The sequence below is a fragment of the Solanum lycopersicum genome, chromosome 11 (assembly GCF_036512215.1).
Source record: "Solanum lycopersicum chromosome 11, SLM_r2.1".
NCBI classification, from domain to species: Eukaryota; Viridiplantae; Streptophyta; class Magnoliopsida; order Solanales; family Solanaceae; genus Solanum; species Solanum lycopersicum.
In genome coordinates this window covers 738,067-763,106 of record NC_090810.1, presented here as the reverse complement: position 1 = coordinate 763,106, position 25,040 = coordinate 738,067, and the positions used below count along the sequence as shown (strand labels likewise).

Sequence of the window (25,040 nt, the reverse complement as noted above, 5' to 3'; positions counted from 1 at the left end):
TGGGAGGCTAACCAGTAGACCACCAAACCCAACCTCGCACCCCTCTCGCCCAAGTAAGAACCAGGGGGACCTTCACGGTCCGTGGTCCTAAAGACGGGACATGGAGGCGTTCGTGAGGTCGAGACAGTATACTCCTCCTAGCCAAGCCCCTCATACCCCCTTGCCCAAGTGAAGATCACGAGCACCTTCACGATTCGTGATCCTCTATACGGGTCATGGAGGCATTCATGAAGTCTAACAAGTAAACTCCCAAACCTAAGCTCCAGACCTCAGCCCAAGTAAAGATCACGGGGACTTTCACGGTCGGTGGTAAGGGCTCATGAACCAGAGGCCCTCAATTCCTAGACCAAGTCCAGACGAGGACCGACTTCACGGTTCGTGGTCCCTTTCACGATGGTGAAGATGGCAATGGTCAGCCCCTCTGTAGTTTTAAGTTAGGGGTATTTCAGTTTGATTTATGGTTTTACTAAAAACAACCGCAAAAATAACCAAATCGAACCTACAAATTAGATATATAAAATTTATAATTATTTATATATTATTTATAAATGAATTAAAAATATTTTGTTAAATTCTAATTAACTTATATCTTTAACTTTATCATTTTTTCAAACTCGACACTTAAATTTTAGCCCAACTATTAAAATCCTAAGTCCAAGTCCATCAAAATCCTTTATTTCTGTTTTTACCTGCCCCCACCTCACATAAGATAGTGACATTCTCTCGCTTCGGGGCTCGTTTGACCTTGAAAATGGGTTTGAATGGCCGTGAGGGACAACCAGCTGCATAGCCAAGGTCTTGACGGACATTCACAAAATTTTTTGGCATTTTTGACGTTGAAATCCGGATCACCCAAAAATGATTTGCTATAGCACACGATAATTGTCGAAAGTGAGGGTATGCGACTTCGAGGCTCGTTTGACCTTAAAAATGGGTAGGACTGGACGTGAGAGGCAACCAGCTGCATAGCCAACATCTTGATGGACGTCCACAAAAATTTTGGCATTGTTTATGTCGAAATCCGGATCACCCAAAAAATGGTTTGCTATAGCACACGAAAATCGTCCAAAGTGAGGGTATGCGCATTTCGAGGCTCATTTGACCTTGAAAATAGGTCGGACTGGCCGTGAGGTCCAATCGTATGCATAGCTAAGGTCTTGACGGACGTCCATAAATTTTTTTGGCATTTTTGACATCGGAATCCGGATCACCCAAAAAATGATTTGCTATAGCACACGAAAATCGTTGAAATAGAGGGTATGCGCGCTTTGAGGCTCAATTAACCTTAAAAATGGATCGGACTGGCCGTGAGGGCTAACCGAATTAATATCCAAGGTCTTGAAGAAAGTCCACAAAAACTTTTGGCATTTTTGACATTGGAATCCGGATCACCCAAAAAATGGTTTGTTATAGCACACTAAAATCGTCGAAATGGGGGGTATGCGCGCTTCGGGGCTCATCTGACCTTGAAAATGGGTCGGACAGACCGTGAGGGCCAACCAACTGCATATTCAAGGTATTGACGGACATCCACAAAAAATTTCAACATTTTTAACATTGGAATCAAGATCACCCAAATTTTTTTTTGCTATAGCACATGAAAATCGTTGAAATGGGAGATATACGTGCTTCGGGTTCGTTTGACCTTGAAAATGGGATGGACTGACCATGAGGCACAACCGACTGCATATAAAAGGTCTTGACGGACATCCACAAATAATTGTATTTTTGACGTCGGAATCCGGATCATCCAAAAAAAATATTTGCTATAGCACAAGAAAATCTTCGAAATAGAGGGTATGCGCGCTTTGAAGCTCGTTTGACCTTGAAAATGGGTTGGACTGGCCGTGAGGGTCAGCCGGATGCATAGCCAAAGTCTTGACGGACGTCCACAAAGTTTTTTAGCATTTTTGACATCGGAATCCGGATAACCCAAAATATGGTTTGCTATAGCACAAGAAAATCATCGAAATGGGGGGTATGCGCTTCAGGGCTTTTTTGGCCTTTAAAATGGGTCGGAGTGGCCGTGAGGGACAACCTGCTGCATATCCAAGGTGTTGACGGATGTCCACAAAAAATTTCAGCATTTTTGACGTCGAAATCCGGATCACCCAAAAATGGTTTGCTATAGCACACGAAAATCATCGAAATGAAGGGTATGCACGCTTCGAGGATCGTTTGACCTTGAAAATGGGTCGGACTAGCCATCAAGGCCAAGAAGCTGCATAGCCAAGGTCTTGACGGATGTCCACAAATAATTTTGACATTTTTGACGTTGAAATTCGAATCACCCAAAAAAATGGTTTTCTATAGCACACGAAAATCATCTAAAGTGAGGGTATGCGCGCTTCGAGGCTTGTTTGACCTTGAAAATGAGTCGAACTGGCCGTGAGGTTCAACCGGATGCATAGCCAAGGTCTTGAAGGACGTCCACGAAAGCTTTTGGCATTTTTGACATCAGAATCCGGATCACCCAAAAAATGGTTTGTTATAGCATAAGATAATCGTCGAAATGGAGGGTATGCACGCTTCGAGGCTCGTTTGACCTTGAAAATGGGTCGGACTGGCCGTGAGGTCAAATCGGATGCATAGCCAATGTCTTAACGAACGTCCACAAAAACTTTTGGCATTTTTGCCGTTGGTATCCGGATCACCCAAAAAATGGTTTGCTATAGCCCACAAAAATTGTCGAAATGGGGGGTATGCGCCCTTCAGGGATCATTTGACCTTGATAATGGATCGGACTGGCCGTCAGGTCTAAGCGGCTTCATAGACAAGGTCTTGACCGACGTCAACAAATAAATTTGACATTTTTTACGTTGAAATTCGGATTCCCAAAAAATGATTTGCTATAGCACACGAAAATCGTCGAAAGTGAGGGTATGCGCGCTTCAGGGCTCGTATGACCTTGAAAATGGGTCGGACTGGCCGTGAGGTCAAACCGGATGCATATACAAGGTCTTGACGGTCGTCAACAAAAGCTTTTGGCATTTTTGACGTCGGAATCTGGATCACCTAAAAAATGGTTTGTTGTAGCATATGATAATCGTCGAAATGGGGGGTATGCGCGCTTCGGGGCTTGTTTGACCTTGAAAATGGATCGGAATGGCCGTGAGGGACAACCAGCAGCATAGCCAAGGTCTTGATAGACATCCACAAAAAATTGTGGCATTTTTGACGTTGAAATCCGGATCACCCAAAAAATGATTTGCTATAGCACACGAAAATCGTCGAAAGTGAGGATATGCGCGCTTCGGTGCTTGTTTTGACCTTGAAAATGGGTCGGACTGGCTGTGAGTTCCAACCATCTTCATAGCCATAGTTTTGAAGGACGTTCACAAAAAATTTGGTATTTTTTACGTCGTAATCTGGATCACCCAAAAAATGGTTTGATATAGCACACTAAAATCGTCCAAAGTGAGGGTATACGCATTTCGGGGCTCGTTTGACCTTGAAAATGGGTCGGGCTGGCCGTGAGGTCCAACCGGATGCATAATTAAGGTCTTGACGGGCATCCACAAAAATTTTTGGCCTTTTTGACATTGGAATCCGGATCACACAAAAAGTGGTTTGCTATTGCACACGAAAATCTTTAAAATGGGGGTATGCGCGATTCGGGGCTCGTTTCACCTTGAAATTGGGTCGGACTGGCCATGAGGGCCAACCGGTTCCATAGCCAAGGTCTTGAAAAACATCCACAAAAATATTTTGGTATATTTGACGTCAAATCCGGATCACCCAAAAAAATTGTTTGTTATAGCACATGAAAATCGTCGAAATGGGGGGTATGCGCGCTTTAGGGCTCGTTTGACCTTGAAAATGGGCTGGACTGGCCGTGAGGGCCAACCGGTTGCATAGCCAATGTCTTGATGGACGTCCACAAACAATTTTGACATTTTTGACTTTAGAATCCGGATCACCAAAAATATGGTTTGCTATAACACACGAAAATCATCGAAATAGAAGGTATGCGCGCTTCGGGGCATGTTTGACCTTGAAAATGGGTGGGACTGGCCGTGAGGGCCAACCGGATGCATAGCCAAGGTCTAGACAGATGTCCACAATAATTTTTGGCATTTTTGACGTCGTAATCCGGACATCCAAAAAATAGTTTGCAATAGCACACGAAAATCATCGAAATAGAGGGTATGCGCGCTTCGGAGCTCGTTTGACCTTGAAAATGGATCGAAGTGGCTGTGAGGGCCAACCGGATGCATAGCCAAGGTCTTGACAGACATCCACAATTTTTTTTTGCATTTTTGACATTGGAATTCGGATCACCCAAAATATGGTTTGCTATAGCACAGAAAAATCGTCGAAAGTGAGGGTATGCGCACTTCGAGGCTCGTTTGACCTTGAAAATGGGTCAGAATGACCGTCAGGACCAACCGACTATATAGATACATAATTTGTATATATTTACCATGTTTATATATATTGACAAACAAATTATAAAAAGTTATTTATATCAAACAAAATTATGCCGTAATTAAAGAAAGAGTAGCTAAAAGGGCTTATTAAGTTTACTCTTTTTAGAAATTTTCTCATTTTATTAAATAAGGGAAACTTTAAACAATGGTCCTTTAATTTATTTATTTTTAGTTTATGTCTTTTTTACGTGAAATCTTTATCTTTTTACCTATAAAAGATTTGAAAAAATTATTTTTTTCAATCAAAGTTGTATTGAGAAAGAGAGAGTTGATCTTGTAAAATAATAAAATAAAAACACACTTAGCAGCAATGGTTAAAATGGAGTCATTTTGTTGATTTGTAATAGAAAAAATATTTGGAAATTCTAAAACAAAATTATTCTTTAGTTAAAGCAAAGGGAAAAAAATTAACAGAAATTAGTTTAGTTGGTTTGAGTACAAACTTTTACTTTGTTATTTGTTAATAAGGTCTTTCCCTCGATTTTTAATAATTTGACCAAATTCAATATTTTATAAAAGGACGGAACACATTAAAATAGATTTTCATTTCATAACGAAAAAATTACAAAGTGAAAACCAAGATATCGATTAACATTAAGGAGCAGCCTCCTGATATCCTTACCAAAAGGTTAAAAAGTAAAAAAGGTAATTTTCCCCTTTTCTGATGTTAGTTAGTTATAATGAACTAGAAGTAATTAAGAGTTTGCTTCTCTTTTTTTAGTAGGATTAGTAATACTAGTTACATTAGAACTTTATTTACTTAACAACCTTTGTAGAAAACCAAAACTATTAAGGTTGTGATTTCTACCTAATTATATAAATTTAACACTTTCTCCTTAATCACAATCATACTAATACGACTATTTCTCTCTCTTCGACTAACATTCAATATGGTTTACACATTGTTGAGTTTAGACGATTTTTCTGGCATGAAAATCACGCCGGACATGACTAGTGTGGATTATTTACTTACTGTATCTGAAGTGTCTTACTTAAAATCCATGTATGGAGCAAGATTATGAAGAAAGACGAAAGGATCACTCAGAATATTCGGTCATATCCACATGTTGTTGATCAAGAGTTTTTGATTTCGATGTCCCAAAGGGAAAACGATCAAGGCCAAACAGAGCTCCGGAGAATCATTCTGACGAAGAAAACAGACTAGTACAAGTTGATAAAAACAGAGAAAAGGCGGTGGCTGATAATAGGGAAAACAGAGGAATCAGAATCAACTATAGTAATTCTTCACCATTGCCCTTTAACGGAAAAAGATCACGAGTTGATCGAGTTGTAGTCATGGTCGTGGCCCCTCCTCCTCCTGTTGCTGTTATAGTCAACAGAGGAGAATTGAGTATCGAATTCAAGAATCTGATTACATTGTATGGGGGTTCACTTGAATCAGCTAAATTGGTCATTGAAAAAACACTATTTGTGACCGATGTTACAGCAGCAGAGGGAAGATTTTTGATCCCACAAAAACAGATACTTAATCAGTTTCTAACGCCTAACGAAGAGCAACTTTTGAATGAGCGCAATCAGGCTAATAATAAAATGCGTGAGATGAATGTGATGTTGATTAAAAGGTGAAATAAATCTGAGAAAAGGGACAATGAACAAAAACAATGGGAAAGCAAGTTGTAGTTATGTGTTGGTTAAACACTGGAATGATGTCGTAACAAGGAATCGTTTGAGAGATGGTATGAAGATGCAATTGTGGGCATTCCGAAAGGGTGAAACCTTGTGTTTTGCCCTTGTTAAGTTGTAATTAGATGACTAACTAGTAATTTGTTGATTACATTTGGATTTTCTTGTTGTCGTCATTCATAAAAATGTGTTTCTTTTTTGCACGAATCATGAATACATGTAGGATTCGTCTTTAAAGTTTGAATCGTGAGTTACCAGTACTAATACTCGTTGCTAATCCACATTTCTTTCTGGCCGATTGTCTAATTAATTCTGTTATTTAACTAACTTCCCTGCTAACTGTATCTTTCAGCTACTAATAAAGTAGGTTGGAAGTAAGAAAATTTGTATTTGTGATTTTGTTGGTATTGTTGCATCTGCGGCAGTTTATAGTTAAGTGAGTCCTTTTATGCGTTGCTTGGAGTTTTATTCCTAGTATTAATTTGAGTGACGGTGATGTCAAATAGCAAAGTAAAGGCATAATATATGAGCATGACCATTAACTTGACGCTCTCCTCTTACTTTTTTGAATGTACACAAGTAGGCATTTTAACTTAGAATTCACTAAGCAACACACGGTTGCCCACTAACCCACCTAACACTAGATGACTTAGGATTTGACTAAGCAGCAAACAATGCTGCCCACTAAACCAGTGAGATTCAACTGATTTAGTCTTTTTGACTGGACAAACGAAAGATCTAATTCCTTTGTAGTGTAGGATTAGATTTACAACGATAAGCACTAAAGTTAAAACCTAAGACAATTAAGACACAAGTTGCTCTATCTGGTCCATGTTGCTCTTTAATAAGTACTTCTTGAGAGGAGTGGTTTTTGCCTTTTGCTCTTGAGAAACTTTTTTGTGCAAAAACTAAGAGATTGTGCCTGTGCGAAGAAGTCCTTATGAGAATAGACACAATCTTTAAGGCAATCCGATTTGCTGAGGTTTCTGTCACTCTTGGAGACTGTACACCAATTTATGTACTTTTTCTAGCTGTCACGAGTACGGATATGAATGACGGGGATCAGGTCCTCTCACAAAATCCTCCGTTTGTCAAACCATCAAAACTGCAAATAACATATAATATAAGTAGGAAATATCTTCATGATATGAATGACATTTTCCGATAGTAGTGCAAATAATTAATGGTGGTGCTATCGTTGTTAGCTGCTCTTTAGGTGTATTGTTGTTTAGTTGGTTATGTAATTTTTATTTTGTTGGTTATGGTAAGTTTTTCACAAATTACCCAAAAAAAAGACTTTTGAATTGTCAAAAAAGTGTCACACAAATTGAGACGAAAAAAATATAATACTTATTATTTTGCTTCTCCTATTCTACGTAGATAGACCTTAGGCTCAAGACACAGTAGACCTCTTTGATTAGGATTAGTATTCATATAATTATAATTTTAAACAAAAAACACGCTATTTTATTTCTTAATTATATTATATAATTAATAGAAGTCCAAAACAGAAAAGGTTAACTAAAAAAAAATAATACGTTTTTCTATTAAGATTTCCAAAACTAAAAAGGTTTCTTTTTAATTCCAATCCCAATCCAATAAGGTAATGAATTCTTCTTAGTTCTATAAAGTTAACACTTTGGCTTTATTCACAAATCGTGTATTGTTTTTTTCTATACAAACATTGATATTTTTTCTTTCAATTTTTTCTCTCTTGATACTGTTTTTGATTTATTCAACCTAACATACAATATGGCTTACACATTGTTAAGTTTAGACGATTTTTCGGGCATGAAAATCACGTCCGACATGACTAGTATGGATTATTTACTTGCTGTTGCTGAAGTCTCTTACTTAAAATCCATGTATGGTGAAGAAGACAACTTAATCGCGGAGCAAGATGAAGAATTTGTTATGAAGAAAGAAGAAAGGATCACTCAGAATATTCGATATATCGTGTCATCATACCCACATGTTCTTGATCAAGAAAAACCACTTCTTGATTTTGACGTCCCAAGGGGAAAACGATCAAGGCCAAACGCGCGTCCAAGAGAAGTTAAAGCTCCGGAGAATAATTCTGAAGAAGAAAATAGACTTGTACAAGTTGATAATGTAGCAGGTTGGTGTGCTAGACTTGTAAGACCAACTGGTGTCATACTCAAAAAGGCGGCTAATAATAGGGAAAACAGAGGAATCAGAATCAATTGCAGAGGAGAAAGTAGTAGTAATTCTGCACCATTGCCCGTTAATGGAAAAAGATCACGAGAAGAAGCAAACGATAATTTTAGACCTGTTGCTAGAGTTTCTGCCGTGCCCCCTCCTGTTGTTATCATCAACACAGAATTGAGTATCGAATTCAAGAATCTGATTACATTGTATGGGGGTTCACTTGAATCAGCTAAATTGGTCATTGAAAAAACACTATTCGAGACGGATGTTAAACCAGCAGAGGGAAGATTTTCAATCCCACAAAAACAGATACTTAATCAGTTTCTAACGCCTGAAGAAGAACAACTTTTGAATGAGCGCGATGGGGCTAATAAAATGCGTGAGATTATGAATGTGATGTTGATTGAGCCTTCGCATAAAATAGGTGAAATAAATCTGAGAAAATGGACAATGAACAAAAACAATGGGAAAGCAAGTTGTAGTTATGTGTTGGTTAAACACTGGAATGATGTCGTAACAAGGAATCGTTTGAGCCATGGTATGAAGATGCAATTGTGGGCATTCCGAAAGGGTGAAACCTTGTGTTTTGCCCTCGTTAATGTTTCATGTTATTAGCCTCTCTAGCCAGTATAGTTAACACTAAGTTGTTGATTACACTGGATTTTCTTCTTCTTATTATTGTCGTTGTCATCTAAATAAAATATTAGCATGTTTCTTTTTGCTGCAAACATTTAGCCAAATCACTAATTTTGTGTTGATAGATAGTAACGTTAATAATATTATTATTCCAGATCACTAATTGTGTTGAATGATGATAACGTTAATGTTATTAGGAACGGGGTATGGGCAAAGCAGCGAATTAAGAAACTATATTTGGGATTCAGGTTGATAAATTAGGACTTGTGAGAGCAAATTAGACTTCAACTAATATATATGGAGGGAAAGTTAGTTGTAGTTGTAACTAACTAATGGACAGGTTAATTGTAACTAATTAATGGAAAAAAGTACCTCTAACTAATTGTGAATAAACTGAAACAAATGCAGTAAATAAATACAAGTAAAATAGGATCCTATCACCCAAATGCAGAGTACTATTGTCTAGTTGTGTTAGTAGCTGCAATAATTCGAGAAGTTTCACATTAGCAAAGGTTAAGAAGAGCATCGTTTGTCAAGAAGATATGTCCATCATAGTCAAAACGGCCCCAGTTTGTTCCTTATCGCGGTCAGTTGTCAATCTGTAGAAATATGAAAGAAATGCAATCATCTGTTTTTCAAAAAAGCTATTTTATACTATTTTCATGTCACTACCAAATTTAGTACTCGTGTCTCAACACTGTACACTATGCATTAGACTTTCTGGCAGCAAAGCATCTAATATCCGGAAAGTTTCTATGTTATCATTAACAATTTAGGGTACTTGTAAAACAATCTTTCCTACTGAACGTAGTATGTAAGCATCTTACAGGTGCACGTAAAAAATTCAAAGCTTCTGCAGTGCTTTTAAAGGTGGACCGACGCATTGAAATGAAAAGACGTAAGGGTATTTAAGTTGGAAAAGAGAGACAAACACCTCATCGAAAAGAACATGTTGTTGCATTGTACTCCAATATTTAGCTCACTTTGACCAAGTAACTTGTTCAGAACCTCAGGTCCCTGGATGGAGATCATCAGTAAATGAGAAAACTTGTCATGCCTCAGTCATTAGGAAAATAGAAATTTGCAATGTGTATAAAATTTGCTCCAGCTTCAGCCTTGGCAATGAAATGTTTTACCGCATCCTGTTTCCAAGTCCACTCCCCATGAACATCTCTCTTAATTGGAACGATACAAACCGAGGTCTGCTTGCTAAAGAAAACACACATAATCCCACAAGTGGGGTCTGGGAGCTTAAATAAAAGCATTTAAGACATCTCCAAATTTCAGGTAACATCCTCCAACAAATCCTGGGTTACGAGTAAGCACAGACAAAATCTGCATCCTTGCAGGTGTATTCACAGTCAATAGCATCAGGTCTGTTTGTGGCCCCAATGTAATAACCAGGTTCATCTGATTCTGCTTCAGTTTTTTTTATCATCAGTAGTTCCCTTTGCATTATCCCATCAGGTCTATGTGATTCATCAGTTGTGTTACCATGCATTTCTCTCTTTTGGAAGCAATCTCATCAATAGAAAATATAGAACATCACAAGAAGATAGTATAAATCTACCACGACGGAGCAAAACAGAATAATACACTAATCGAAACGAAGAAATGTATGAATTAACAGACTATTTATTCAAATTTAATGTTATATCCGTAGTTTCTTTTATTTGTAATTCGCAACAACCATTTCATGTTTTTTGTCATCTGGTGGAACCCACTCGGTATATAATTACCTATTCGGTATACAACCTATGTGTAATTTTGTTTATATACAATTACTATTTTTTAATTTGTTTATACAAATTCAGTTTGTTGTTTGTAAATTTTTCATAGTTATACATAACAAGACATATTTGTATAATCTATTTATGTATGTATGTAGTACTTTTGTTTATATAAATTACTAGGTATATAGATCAATTTACAGATTACCCAAATATACACACATCAAGACATGACAAATTTTTATGTATAAGTCTACCAAAATATGTAACTATAGATTTTTATGTATATGTATACGAAATATATATATTAATAGTCATAACAAACGTTTTATGTTATGAAACACAACTATACAAATTATAACTATAACATATAAATATAATTTTTATGTTTGTTAAACGTAAAATCTACTTCTTTTTTTTAACTTTCTCTTACATGCATAAATAATATTAAAAGAAAATTAATTAATTTAATATTAATTAATTCAAATCTATTATCACTCGTAATTAATTTGTTATATTATAAATTATGAATTAATAAATGTATAAGATGCAATATGGTGTCTTAAGTATTATTTACATGATATATTAATTTAATATTAATTAATTCAAATCTATTATCACTCGTAATTAATTTGTTATATTATAAATTATTAATTAATAAATGTATGAGATGTAATATGGTGTCTTAAATATTATTTACATGATATTCATGTATATGATATATCATGTAAATTATTAAATTTTTTAATTATTAATAAATGATGTATGATCATAAGTTGTAACTTTAGAAGAAATGATTACTGATAATTGCCATTTTTAAACAATCACACTCTTTTTATTTTGTTAGTTAAATTGAATAACAAACACATTTCTTATTTTTATATATACATAATAATCATTAAATTGATATCTTATATACTTTTTAAATCAAAATCCAACACAAAAACCATGACTAGAGCCAAATCTATGGACTACAAAAGTTGACGTACAAACATCAATGCACAATGTACAATATATCTGTATTGAAAAATTGCAAAACGTCTCTCTTGGTTCTACCATTTTTTCACTTTACAAATACTCCCAAAACAGTCCAATCGACAATTTTCTAAAATCAAAATTGAAAACCAAAACAACTAATTTCTCTATTTTTCAGTTCAGATTTCTACGGAAGTGGAAATTTTTGCATTAAAAGATGGGGACAACGATGAGAATTGTTTTCGGGCTGCTTACACTTGTCACCTGTGGAATGATTCTCGGTGAAATTTCTTTTATATATGCAATTTATATTTTGTGTATGTTTCTGTTGAATGTGTCGTTTTTTTTTTAATTTTTTGATTTGTCTCCTCCGGCATTTGCCGTTTCGATCATAGTAATCATCAGTGGTGTTGATTACTTGATTGGATTGGAGTTAATCTGGACTAATTAAAAACCCCATGTGGAAAAAAAGGGAAAAAATTTAAATGGTGATACATATGTGTGTTTGTTTTGGAAATGGAGGTTTAAACTTTAAAGATTGAATCTTTAGGGGTGGGGTGGTGGAGGGGGTACATGGGGTTTGATCTGTGATGATCATTCTTGATTAGGATGGTATTTTTTTTTTGTTTTTTTTTTCTTCTGAATTTACATTTTGAAGTGGATTTTTCTGGTTTGTTTTGGGGAGTTTGATACTCTATCATCATTTTTTGATTGGTATTTTAAGGATTAAAAAAAAAAAAAAGGAAATGCTGATTGTTTAGTAAAGATAAGATTTTAGTGTGAATTGTTTGTATGGCATGGTGGAACAGTTGATTTATGAGTGTGGTTGAAGTAATGGTATTATAGGGATGTTTTGAATGAACTGACTTCACTTAAGCTGGGAAAATTGGTAGTTGTTCTGTAAAGGATAACAAAAGATAATAACAGATGGCTAGGTTCTTATTTAAAACTATGAATTTGCAAATATTTAATTGGGTTTGAGGGGAAGTTTACTTTTGATTAGCTTCATTGCTTTCTGATTTTGGTTCAGATTATGGTGTAGAAGGAATAAGGCAATTAGTATTATTCCCCCTGTGAAGCTGTAATGTCTTACAGTTAGTTCAGGGGAGTTCTTTTAACTTTAGATCATCCCCCGAAACCATAATTCTCTAGTATAATCACCAGTACTTCTTGTGTTTATGAACGTCCGTTGATTAATATAAGGTTCTTATTAATAAGGGTGAGGTAATGCAAAACTGAATTGGTGCTTTTATGAGATGAATACCATTGATTTCTGAAGCTTACAGTATGATCAAAATTTCATTCTTTTTTGTTCATGGATTAAATGACACAACACAATAAGCTTTGCTATCATTAACTATTAACTTGATTAGAAAATGAGAGTCCTGGACAATAAAACATAAGCACAACAGAGACAATTATAAAAGAAAGCATTTAAGAAACTTGTAGGAGCATGAACCGTCAGATATTGGATGAATCTTTGGTAAAGATACATGCTGGTTTCTTTCATTTCGTTTTTCAGGAGCATGGACAACCATATAATTCGTTTTTCAACTTAAAATGCTGGAGGAAGTAAAAGTTATCTTTCTGGTCCTTGACCATACCTTTTGTGGTCTTTTCCTTCAAAAAGAAATTTATGAATTTGCTTAAACTTTGGATTTTCTCTGTTTCCCGTTTTCTATTCTGATAATAGAATACATATTTTGACGCCATGGGTTCATACCCTGTTGCTGACGAAAGCCTCTTATTTTAGTGGACAAGGGTAGAAAAGTGAGCCCCCATCGAGTTCCGAACACTTCGCCACTGGCTCTCTGGGATTTCACAGTTTTAGAAAAGGATAGAGAACATATTTCAATTTTTACAGATATGGACTTCTGGTTTTCCTGGTTGGCTTGTTGCTGAATTGAAACTGATGAATATTTGTGGCATGATGTGCAGGAGCTTTAATTCAATTAGCATTTATTCGTAGGATGGAGGACTCACTGGGTAACTTTTCTTGGTTTATAGTACATTATTTTAAATGATATGTTTTTTCTTTTATGTTCTTGGAGGGTCTAATATTTTCTCGGTTTCTCCATTATTCTTCTCACTCATAGTTGCTGTGGTATCTAACAATCAAATCAGTCCTCCATGTTACACTCTGTGCAATACCAAATAATCACTATGAATTATATTACTATTAAGGTACACTATTGGTGGATTTTTTAACTAACTATTTAAACATTTTTGGCAGCTCATCTTAGTGAAAGTAGTAAATGCTCGCTCTAATTAGTCCTTTCTTTTGTAGTTATTGTAGTTTCTACTTTTCAATGAGATTCCAGTGGGTGCAATATCAAGGTTCATTTGAGGGATTCTTAATTCATACTGTAGCTAGTTGAAAGCTTTTGACACGTCATTTTGTGCTTAAGCTTGGTAAAATTAGGGAAGAGTTTTCATAGTAAAAAATTAGGGAAGATTTTATTGAAGTTGAGAGAAAACAAGTATGCTGTTATAGAATGAGGAAAAAGTATTTTGATGATTCACATGAGATCTTTCTCTGCATTTTTCCTTGTAATTATTCCTTAAATATGATCCAAGGTTGTTTTTTAAAGCATTCACAACATGTGTCAGACATTTTCTCCCTTTTCTACTGGTCTTACGCAATCCAATTAGTATTAAAGTGCTGAGGAGATGAGATCCCACAGTTGAATGACCTCGCGTAATGCAACAAGAGATGGTTAGTGTCCTTTCAGCACTCTTGCACATACACGAACTCACCGTAGTCCTTTCTTTCAGATTGTCGGCCATGGGATTCTTTTTCAAGCCACAGCTCCTTCGATTATCGGCTGTGTGGGTTGTGTTTTGTGCCACACACCACGTGAAGAAGGTGACATATATGGCGCCTTGGTATTCCATATTTTCTTCTACTCGTCAGTGTTGCTGCCCCAACTTTTTTCGGTAAAAATCCTTGTAGCCAACCGGCCCCTATCAACCTTCACATTCCCCTTCTCCTCTATGTTTAGATTATAAACTCTGGGAAAGGATTCCTAACTTTCTTTGACTCTGAATTCTGGATTACCTTCCCGAACCTTATGTCCCATTTTTTTTCTTTCCCTGTTAGATCAGTCATTACTGCGCTTCTCACATATACAATAGCATGCATTAAACAGCATGCGTCTCCCCACACTATGTGCCTTTCAAGATATATGCTCGATTGCCATTTTCAATGATGTAACCAACAAACCTTGTGAACTCATTACTTGCTCCTCGTGATCCCTTTTCCACAAACCTTCTAAATTTGCAAAAGATGCTTTCTGGTATCAAATTGTCCAGATATAATACTTATCAGGAAAACGACCAGTCCATTTTGACCATGGATCTGGAACAGGATTAATTGTTATGTTTATCTTTTAGCGTACTTCATCGAAAACAATTTTTTTTTGAAGTACCAACACTGTAAGATCTTCTAGTCTAAGCACTCCTTATTCTGCTTCACTCCAGATGTTAATTGTAGTCATTACTTGAGATGTTCTTAGTATTCCTTTAGACTGTACTCTAATCTAATGTAAGTTCTTGTAACTGACTTCCTGCAGACAGAGAATTTTCTTTTGGTGGAAAGCATGCAAGTTTAGCTGGCAGCAATTTTCCGTTAGCAAGAGGTTTGTGTTGTTCTGTGAATGTTTTTAGGCTTGCATGTGCTCTATGTTGTTAAAGGCTAGACTGAGGTGCACTCAAGCATTGAACTTGGTGCAGCATGAGTTGGGCGCTTCTCACTCTTGAGGCATTGCTTCAGTCCAGGCACTAAGAAGCTAGGCATAATTTCCATAAACTCTTTCTTGAAGTGCACGGTACTATATAATAAATGTAGTTGGAAAAACAAATTAATTAAGAGAATATTTTGAATAAGTTTGTTTACATAGCAACTTACCTGATATGTACAAGAAAACTAGTAACTAACCCTGAATTAGAAACTTAAAACGTCATAATTTTATCTGTATATTTAAAATGATTTTGGAACTTGATTTATATTTTGTTTGATACTTTGACATATTCACTTTTCAATTCAATAATCATTTTTCTTTGAGTTCAGGAATCTCTAATTGGCCTCATGACAAAGATGCCATAGCACTGCGTGTAGGATATGTAAGTCCAAGCAAATGGTCTCTGTTGTTTTCTCAACTTCTGTGATTTGTCAGTGAAACTATACAACAGTTTGAAATTGTTGCCATTTGCATGATTGTAGTCGGAAAATACCTAAAAACAAGAAATACATAATTGCGTGATAGAAATGGTATTAGGTTGTATTTTATCTTCGGAATGAGTTCTTAGCAACTAATGTTATCGTTTTTGGGTTGCATTTTCTCAACTTTAAGCCATCTAATGTACGATTTATAGTAAGATGTACTGGTAAATACTGCTGGTAGACATATATTTAGCCATGTTCCCTCTTCCAATGACTTCTCCCCATGCAAGTAGCCAACAAAAATTGTTTACCTTTTTGGCCTTCCTAGTATCCATGCTAGTCAAGTAGGTTGGCACTGGGATGAGGTTTGTGTATGCAAATGTTCAACGAGTCTTTAGATGGTGACATGTTAATCAGGTAAGGTCTTAGGTGAATGAACAGAATGTAATTTTCAGATCTCCGAGAATATCAGTTATGTGTAACGACCAACACATGTTCTCATGAAATTGAGTTTCTTGTTCTGTCTATGTTTTGACCAGCAGAACATACTTGGTTTAGAGTACCAGATTGTGTCCTCTAGAATCACTTCTCAGGAAATGAGAAAGTCATCTTCATTAATATGTATGGTCTTCGTTTTTTGTTTTGAACAATAAATGGAGAATCTCTTTTGACATTCTCAGACTTAGATGAACCAGTCAATTTTTTCCTCAGCTGAGAACTAGAAGAATGTGCCTTAGAGAAAATCCATCCATATTGGACTATGTTTTTCTGTAACTTAAACTGACCAGCTGTATGGATGTCAGTTACTGCTTCATTTTTAATTATGTTAATTTGTCATAATGCTGCTGCAGGTGAAGCCTGAAATAATTAGTTGGAAACCAAGAATTGTATTATTTCACAACTTCTTAAGTGCAGAGGTAGGCCAGTTCTTTTTCTATTATCTTCCTTCCTATCATTGCATATCTCTATGTTATTTGATAATATATCATTTCTCTTAGTAATACGCTTAACATGTTTTTGGTGAGATAAAATCTTGGTTGATAATATAACTGATTGATAATATATGTGGGAGTGTATTTGCACCTAAGGGTGTGGTTTAGATAATGAAGTGAGTTCAAATCATAGAGATCAGGGTCTAAATTCCAGCAGAGACAAAACCATTAGGTGCTTTTTTATCTGCCTAAGCCTTAGTGGCAAAGTTGCCCGATGGTCTATGCTGGTGGGAGATAGCAAGGTACCTAGTGAAATAGTCGAGGTGGGGCAAGCTGGACTGAACACCACCATCATAAAAAGCTGGAATGTAGAATTTTTAGAGGTTCTTTTATGGTCCTTGCTTCAATTTACCAATAATATATGCATTTTTATTTACCAAATTCCAATAGATAGACTTCAATTGCATCTTGGGTTTCCCCAATATATATCAGATCCAGAAGCATCTGTGAATTCAGAAACTTTGTAATTAGCTTCTCTTTGGATTGAGAACTACTGACAACTTCTATTTGATAATCAAAGTGAGACATATTTAGTTAATTTAGTTTAGCACTATGGAGAACATATTTCATTATGCTTAATTGGTCACTGTTTCTTTTGGCAACATTGTTGTGTCTTTTGTTCACAAACCATGAAAAAGAAAAAAAGAAAAAGAAGAAATCAAGTGTGAAAAGTCACTTAAGAATGTTAATTATGAATTTCAATTGAACAATCGAGTGTTATGCCTTGGCCATATTCACAGATGGATGGATGGGAGAGGCGGGAAACGAGGTGAAGATGTGGAATAGAATATTAATACATTAATCCTGATCTTTAGATGTGCTATCAAATAGATGGATGATATTACTAGGTCTTTTGCGAAATCTTGGTAGCTTTATTAATTTTTAAAAGTACCATCTATTCATAGTGATAATTTGGGAAATGTATATCATATTGCCTGCACAGGAATGTGATTATCTTAGATCGATTGCCATTCCTCGCCTTCATGTTTCCACTGTTGTAGATGCAAAAACTGGGAAGGTATGCTCACTATGCAAAATCACTCTCTCATATGCAGCATCTATTATGATCCTTTTGGTAGTTTTGATTTCCGTACTTCTATTAAATAAATGTGCTTGGTGAGTTTCCACAATTTCTTAACAGTAAGTTACTTTTGCCTATAAAAGTACTCTGGTGTAATGTTCAAGTTAGAGTTTTTGCTTTGAAGTTTGTCTCTAGAAGAGCACTGACTTTCAAATACCACCTCAATTTGTATTTCTTTTGTGACAGTTCTACCCATTTTCTGTTTTTAGCGTAGAGGAATTTAGTTCAAACGTGTGCTTCACAGTAGGGTATAGGGAACAGATCAGATTTCACATGATAAATGGTTATGCAAGTGCACCTTGAAAGAGGAATTCCTTGAGTTGTTTCTGTTTGTAAGACATAGGCTACTATTAGCAACTCATGCAACATTGTATTTAGGAGAAGACAGCTTGATGGAGTTATTTGACTAAGCTGGATGAGCGTAAGACTTCATCTTCAGGTAAAGGGCAGGCTGAAATGGGGCAATAGTGAAAAAGGGAAGTTCATTGTGAAAGCATGTTTTATACCAACCATTACGGGAACAACATGATATTGAAGAATGGCTCCATGATATGGAAAACAAGTGCCAACTAACGTAGCCTGCTGCAGTCAGATAGAATTACTTAAAGCCTTCTTTACACAGGACAATCTGATTAAGAGAGGAGTCATTATGTGCAACCAATGCTAGATGTACAGAAGAAGCTGAATATTACCTCTTTCTTCACTGCCTATGGCAAAGGACATGTGTAATATGTTTTGTGTCTTTTAGGGGTATTTCAGTAATGCACTGCAGTCTCAAAGATGCTTACATTAGTTGGGACAATGGAGAGTTGTAAAAGCCATGAAGGTTATTTGGCAAATGATCCCAGCCTGCACTCCCTGGAGCATGTGGAGGAGAGGAACTACAGATGCTTTGATGGAATCTCAAGTCCTAGTCATTCCTTAAAAGACTGTGGGTGTGTGGTGGACCTTCTGTGCAAATTGTGCACAGTAAATAATTTGATCAGCTTATGAATTTTGTTAGCTCCTTCTGTTTTACGAGTTTCAGAATCAAACTTCACAGGAGCTATGTCCTTTTTTAATACTTATTTGTATCTCGTGAATGCTTGTTAATGAAATCCTATACTTCATCCAGAAAAGGTAGGTGATTAGCTCTCTCTCCTCAAGGAAAAAAAACGTAACGAGGAAATATAAGATATGCTTTAGCTTTCCTAGTTTGAACTTTGAAGGAGCGAGTTATTGAAGAATATGGCAACAATCATATAGATGAATAGGACTTCTCATACGATGAACGTGCTTTTTCAAAAGTTAAATGACTTCTCTATTTTTAGGTTTGTCATTGCCCTCTGAAAGACTAGTCTACCTCAATCCTTTGTCAATCAACTAGATAGATGAAATCATCTTTTATGCTATTTCTTTGGATCCAAGCTACATGATTTGAAATTTTAGAAAGTTCTTCCTTTGCGGTTTGATCTTATACAACTGTAGTTTCTATGAAATGCTATGATTGCGATTTGTCATTTTCTTCTTCCTTGTTTTTAGTGCTTGAAGTCCAATTTGATTGATAGCTTCTTCTTCTTCTTTTTTCACTAGGGAGTTAAGAGTGATGTCAGAACAAGTTCTGGTATGTTTCTGAACCCTGATGAGAGGAAGTATCCCATGATACAGGTCCGTACAGCTCAAGGTCCTCTAAATCGTTCTCTTGTTCTCTGTTCCCTTGCTGAAGCATAACATGATATGTTACTTTGTCATTATGTTTTCAAGTTAACAATGTATTATTATCCCATTGGGTATCCTATTTTTAATTTTAACCTGCTCTTTTTCCCAGTGTTTACAATTGAATGTTTTACTGTATAGGACATTGTGATTATGTGGTCACTTGTATTTGACAATTTTGGTCTTATGTTGGTGAAATTCTCTGTGTTCCTGTAATTTTCAGGCAATTGAAAAACGAATTTCTGTGTATTCTCAAATACCAGTAGAAAATGGGGAACTCATTCAAGTGTTAAGGTATGTATTATGACATTTGGTTTTTCAGTTTACCGTTGTGAGATGGCTGGCTAATATATGTCAGTATCAAGGCTAACATCTGCAGAAGCACAGGTATGAAAAGAATCAGTTCTATAGAGCCCATCATGACTATTTCTCTGATAGTGTAAGTTCTTTCTCAATAGTTTGTCACTTCTATTATTGGCTTATTGCTCTGTTTGTCTATTTCTCTTCTCAAAATGAGAGAAATACTTGCTTATTTTGCAGTTTAATGTGAAGCGTGGAGGTCAAAGAATAGCTACAATGCTCATGTATTTGAGCGACAATGTGGAGGGGGGAGAAACATACTTTCCTATGGTAATCACTAATGAATGATGAAACCTTGATTAATAACTTCTTTTTTGTATTATTGACACTCCATTTTCTCTGGTAGAGTACTCAACTTAAATTGTATGAAATGAATCTATTGTTGGATGCCTTAGTCATATTCAGTCAAATAATTAAGGAACAAAAATTATTTGTACTGACACTTCATAATCCTGGTATTTAATGAAAGCTTCATGTCTCTGTACTATCAATTTAAGTGCTATGTGCGTATTTTCAACATATCAATCAATATTTGATCACTTAACTAGGGGTTCCATGCAAAATTTGTATAATTTTGAATGGAGCTGCTTTGGATGTAGACATTTATATGGTGCTGGAACTTGTCCATAACCTTGTGTTTACCAGTTATATCATCTTTTTGCCCTTTACATTTGTTGATAGAAGAATTATCTGTTATATAAGGAACATGCCGAGTCTTAGTTGCAAATACTTTTCCTTTTATTTGATGTATGCTAAGTCTACAAATTTTGGGTGGACACCCTGTGAACAAAAAGAACAAAAATTGCTTAATCAGTAGTTTCTGGAGGAATTTGTTTGCTTTTATAATATTTAGTTTCTTGAGGGTTTGTGATTGCTCACTGCTGTCAAGAATTTTCTGCTGCAATTATTGTTCTTCTGTATTTCTTGCGAATGTTGCTTGAAGATAAGTTTGAATTGATTTTATGTTGCAGAAATCAATAAACATTCCATTTTTTGTCTATATTCCAAAAGATTGGAAACTTGATTTCTTTCTGTTTCATAATTGAAAGACGTGACACTAGAAAGTTCAAGTTTTGGTGATTTTAGCTTTACTGTATATCATGCCAGTATTTTCTGTAATTCGCATACTAAATTTTCCCTTGTTTTATCATGAGCATAACATTAAACCATTATTTTATCCGAGCAAAATAATTGTAATCCTAAATTGTCTAAACGAATTAAATCAAATTTTACAGCCTATAATCTTCTCACATTTCTATATTTATTGTATAACTAGTAGTAGCTAGTACAGATTTGAATGGTGGTTTGCAATTCGATAAGGGTGTAGGCATGGGAATAGTTTGCGCGGTCCGAGAGGCAGTATAGGAGTTGGGAAAAAAAGGGTGGAGGGTATAAAAAGTCTACCGAGTTGTTAAGGTTTTGTTAAATTTTGTTTACCGCTTTTTGAAAGGATTGAACTGGCTTATTTCAGATATGATTATGTGCTAAGTCTACTGAGCACAACATTTCAGGGAGAAATTCCCAAAATTAAGCTTTCACTTCCGGGCCAGAATGAAATTTGTCTTGTTATGTATGCTGTTCCCTGGAAATGTGTTACCAGGCCATATATGTTTCTTTTTCCATTTTTTCTGGTTTACCTGACCGTACATGTCGATTCCACCAACTTTGGTTGCCTTCCCCTATCTTTTGCGCAACTTTTTTCCCCCAGGTTTCTAGTTTCATGCCTGTGTTTTAATTTCAAATGCTGTCATCAGGCTGGCACTGGTAAATGTAGCTGTGGCGGCAAAATGATCCAAGGGTTATGTGTAAAACCTACGAAAGGAGATGCTGTTCTTTTTTGGAGTATGGTTAGTATTTTCACCTGCTATAAACCTTTTCGCTGGAACTTTTGACGAAAAATTCATCTATGGAACCCTCTTAAGTACTTCGAAAATGTTGGCCTAGTTGCTTTAAGATTTTAAGAACTGCAACATCTTGTTAGTCATTTTACTTGGCATCCATAATGTGTCACACACTCAATATTTCTAGCCAAAGTCTCCTTAATTGAATCTAGTTCCTTTGTGCATCGTTTGGACTAGATGGGATATGAGACTATTGTTTCATTTATTTACTGGATACACAGAGTTTCTTATTTTTGAACATGTATTAGAATTTTATACATAAAAGCTTCTGCCGCAGAGTACCAACAACATAGTGTAGACCTACAAGTGGAGTCTGGAGAGGGTAGAGGTGTAGGCAGACCTTACCCTATCTTGGGAGGTAAAGAGGTTGTTTCCGATAGATCCTTGGCTCAAGGAAAAACATTCCAAAACTGATCGGGATAAAAAAGGAAAGAAATAACGGTAGTGAAGAAACCATGGCAAAATACTGTAGAAACCATGTCAAAGCATTCTGGAAAAAGAAAGAATGAATTGAAGGAATGTTACTAAAGGGACATCAGGTGTGTTATTGGGACCCTTATGCCCCTCCCAGAGCTTTGGTCTAGTAATTAGAGCGGGCGCGTGATGTATGAATGAGGCACAGGTCACGTGTTTGAATCTTGCCACAGATAAAAAGTCTGGTATGTAAGTGGAGAAAGATAGAGAGGTCCTGGTACTTCATCCGAGTTTCAAACCGTGTGCTACCAGCACTCGGGGATTTCTCAGTTTTCATATTAGTTTTTAAATATCTATTATCTTTAAAACCTTTTTTTCTTTCTGAAACCATGAATTCCACTTGATCAATGCTGTTTTTTCCTTTTAGGGGCTTGATGGACAATCTGACCCTGATAGTCTACATGGAGGATGTGAAGTAATCTCAGGAGAGAAATGGTCAGCTACTAAATGGATGAGGCAAAGAACTGTATCCTAAATTCCTCATACATTTCTTCTTTTTTTTTTTTTTTTTGTTCTATCTATATTGTATCTTGATAGGAAAAAAAAGGAGTTACATGACTTTTGTAAAATTAGCAACACATGTTGTATTGTGAAAAAATGAAGCCATATATAGAGTTTACTAATTTGAACTTTCTCTTCATTTGCAACACAACAAAGAAGAGGGATTAGGGAAAGGAAAATTTAAAAAAATTTGGGTCATGGGCAGGTATGCTCTTATTTTTCTGCGAGAAATCCGTGATTTGAACCAGACTGACCAACTTCCCAACTGATCCAACGAATTCAAAGCGGATTTTGAATTTGAAGTTTATGGTCTCCTCCCAAGTTAATATTACAAGAATAACTAAGTTAATAATGAAATATTATTTTTGAACCTAAATTCATTATCGATAAATCAAATTGCATTTTGTTTGATTTTGGTTATTATTAGTTATGCCTCAAATCTCCACACCTTTAACTATCTCTTACATATTTTCCTCAAGTAGAAGTATATTAAGCGTATAAATAGTTCCATGTTATCAGTTTTTGAACTCTCCAATATAGTTAACAATCATTCAATGAATTGTTTGTGTTGTTAAGTTTTAACACGTTCATTGACTCCAATATAGCTAACGATCATTCAATGAATTGTTTGTGTTGCTAAGTTTCAATACGTTCATTGAATCCTTCGCGATGTTTGGTAGCACGTAACCATCTTCTTCAATTGCTAAAAAATGAACTTTATAAAATTCACTTCAAATTCTCAACTTTAGTTGGTAGCTAGTGCCTAGCTATCCCATGCTAGGCATAATAATATAGTAAAGTGAGTGGCATGCAAAATATATACGTAAGACATACATAATACACACAACAAAATTAAATTATTGGTTGTATTAATTATAACCTATAGAATCTTTAATTGTGACATTTAATTACTTGGAGTACTATGAGGTTGCACTTTATCATCCATATGATTTTTAGAGGTTGCAACTTTGCTATTTCATAAAACTATTCTGTGACTCGAAATATAAAACACACTCAAAAATCAATTGGTGCAACGATGAGGAATCCTTTATTAATAGTGAATTGAATTTTAGATATAAGATAGTATAAGAGAGAATGTTCCAATAATAAAGAAATTACTTAATCCAACAATCAGAAACATATCTCAAAAGAGTTCCGAATACAAATTCATATGTAATAAATCAAGATACAAAATGAAAATAGTATTCATGAGTTATTGCATTTCTCAACAAATATCATTTGTTTTGTTATTTTTAGTGAATATTCAACTTTAGATAATAAAAAAAATTATTATTCTTAACTCTTATCATAAATTCTTATATAACTTACGTGACTCAATATAAACTTGTGAACAAATCCACTTAAATTTAGCTAGGCTTTTCTATGAAGATTTGATTCTTTTTGAAATTATTGAAAACCACTACTTTTACTTTTTTAAGTCTAATGATTACTTATAACTCAGTGGATCACCACTTTTGAGAAGTCCAATGTAATACGAATTTTAACGGTATGATCAAATATTTATAGTCTAGTGATATAGAATATCTTTTATAACAATGTTACAAAACAAAATAAAAATTTATAACTAGCTAGTGGTGTTGTAGTCAGTGTCAGTGTCTTTGGTGCCTACACACCAAAAATTTAAAGATAAGATTTTTCGATATTTGGATAAAATGATTGAAACTTGATTCCTACATTCCAAACATAAAATGTGACATGGATGTCAGAATGACAGGGAAAAACTTATCTAAAACTTTAAAAAAAAAAAATCTGCTTTTTCCTTTTTAGTAAAATATATTTTTGGGTGTCAAATAATTTAAAAGGCAATAAATAAATAAATAAGAATAAGAGATATGTGCAAGTTAAATAAGTTTGTTAAAGAAATAAATGAAAATGATAAGATAAGTAAAATTAAGTCGTATATGAAGTTGTGATGATGCTCGCTTGCATTGAATAATTAGAGTGAGGTTGCTTTTAGTTTCAATTGATAAATACTATGAAATTGAAACTTAATAAATATGAAAAGAATTATAATTTACGTATAATATGTATTGTTTAGAGTTTTATATTATTTTTTTTAATTTAGTGAAGACTACTATTTAATTATAAGTAAGAAAGGTTTTACATCAATCAATAAATAGAAAAGCTTCGACCCAACTCTAAAATATTATAAGTATATAAATATAAATAAACATTAAAAAATTCAAATAGTCTCATTCGAGCAACGCAAGCAAACCTAACATTTTAGTCTCTGTCAACTATGTCATAAGAAATTTTTATTAAAGGTACT

The 25,040-nt window shown here is 35.1% G+C and overlaps 2 protein-coding genes across 6 annotated transcripts; both read left to right on the top strand.

The window, feature by feature from the left end:
- The first annotated feature begins 7,793 nt into the window (after positions 1-7,793).
- LOC138339656 (putative B3 domain-containing protein At5g35780) lies at positions 7,794-8,958 on the top strand. The gene has a single exon (XM_069291517.1). The coding sequence runs from the start codon at positions 7,827-7,829 to the stop codon at positions 8,856-8,858; it is 1,032 nt and encodes a 343-aa protein (XP_069147618.1). The 5' UTR covers positions 7,794-7,826; the 3' UTR covers positions 8,859-8,958.
- A 2,564-nt stretch (positions 8,959-11,522) lies between these two features.
- LOC101259696 (prolyl 4-hydroxylase 1) lies at positions 11,523-22,882 on the top strand. 5 transcript variants are annotated; one of them, XM_004249809.3, is made up of 12 exons: positions 11,523-11,865; positions 13,523-13,570; positions 15,157-15,222; positions 15,654-15,706; positions 16,598-16,663; positions 17,682-17,756; positions 19,392-19,466; positions 19,738-19,808; positions 19,902-19,953; positions 20,055-20,144; positions 21,629-21,721; positions 22,617-22,882. In XM_004249809.3, exons 1-12 carry the CDS (start codon positions 11,802-11,804, stop codon positions 22,722-22,724), a joined length of 861 nt encoding a protein of 286 aa, XP_004249857.2. In that variant the 5' UTR covers positions 11,523-11,801; the 3' UTR covers positions 22,725-22,882. The 5 variants fall into 5 exon arrangements, with proteins under 5 accessions (XP_004249857.2, XP_019066714.2, XP_069147293.1 ...); XM_069291192.1 differs by having other exon boundaries at positions 11,658-11,865; positions 13,338-13,570; XM_019211170.3 differs by lacking the exon at positions 11,523-11,865 and adding an exon at positions 12,078-12,196.
- The last annotated feature ends 2,158 nt before the right edge of the window (positions 22,883-25,040 follow it).

Bases quoted from the DNA above. Each gene is read 5' to 3' on its own strand.
- LOC138339656 (XM_069291517.1), top strand. From the start codon at position 7,827: ATGGCTTACACATTGTTAAGTTTAGACGATTTTTCGGGCATGAAAATC.
- LOC101259696 (XM_004249809.3), top strand. From the start codon at position 11,802: ATGGGGACAACGATGAGAATTGTTTTCGGGCTGCTTACACTTGTCACC. The intron at 11,866-13,522 runs GTGAAATTTCTT...CATGATGTGCAG, and splicing joins CACCTGTGGAATGATTCTCG to GAGCTTTAATTCAATTAGCA. The intron at 13,571-15,156 runs GTAACTTTTCTT...GACTTCCTGCAG, and splicing joins TAGGATGGAGGACTCACTGG to ACAGAGAATTTTCTTTTGGT.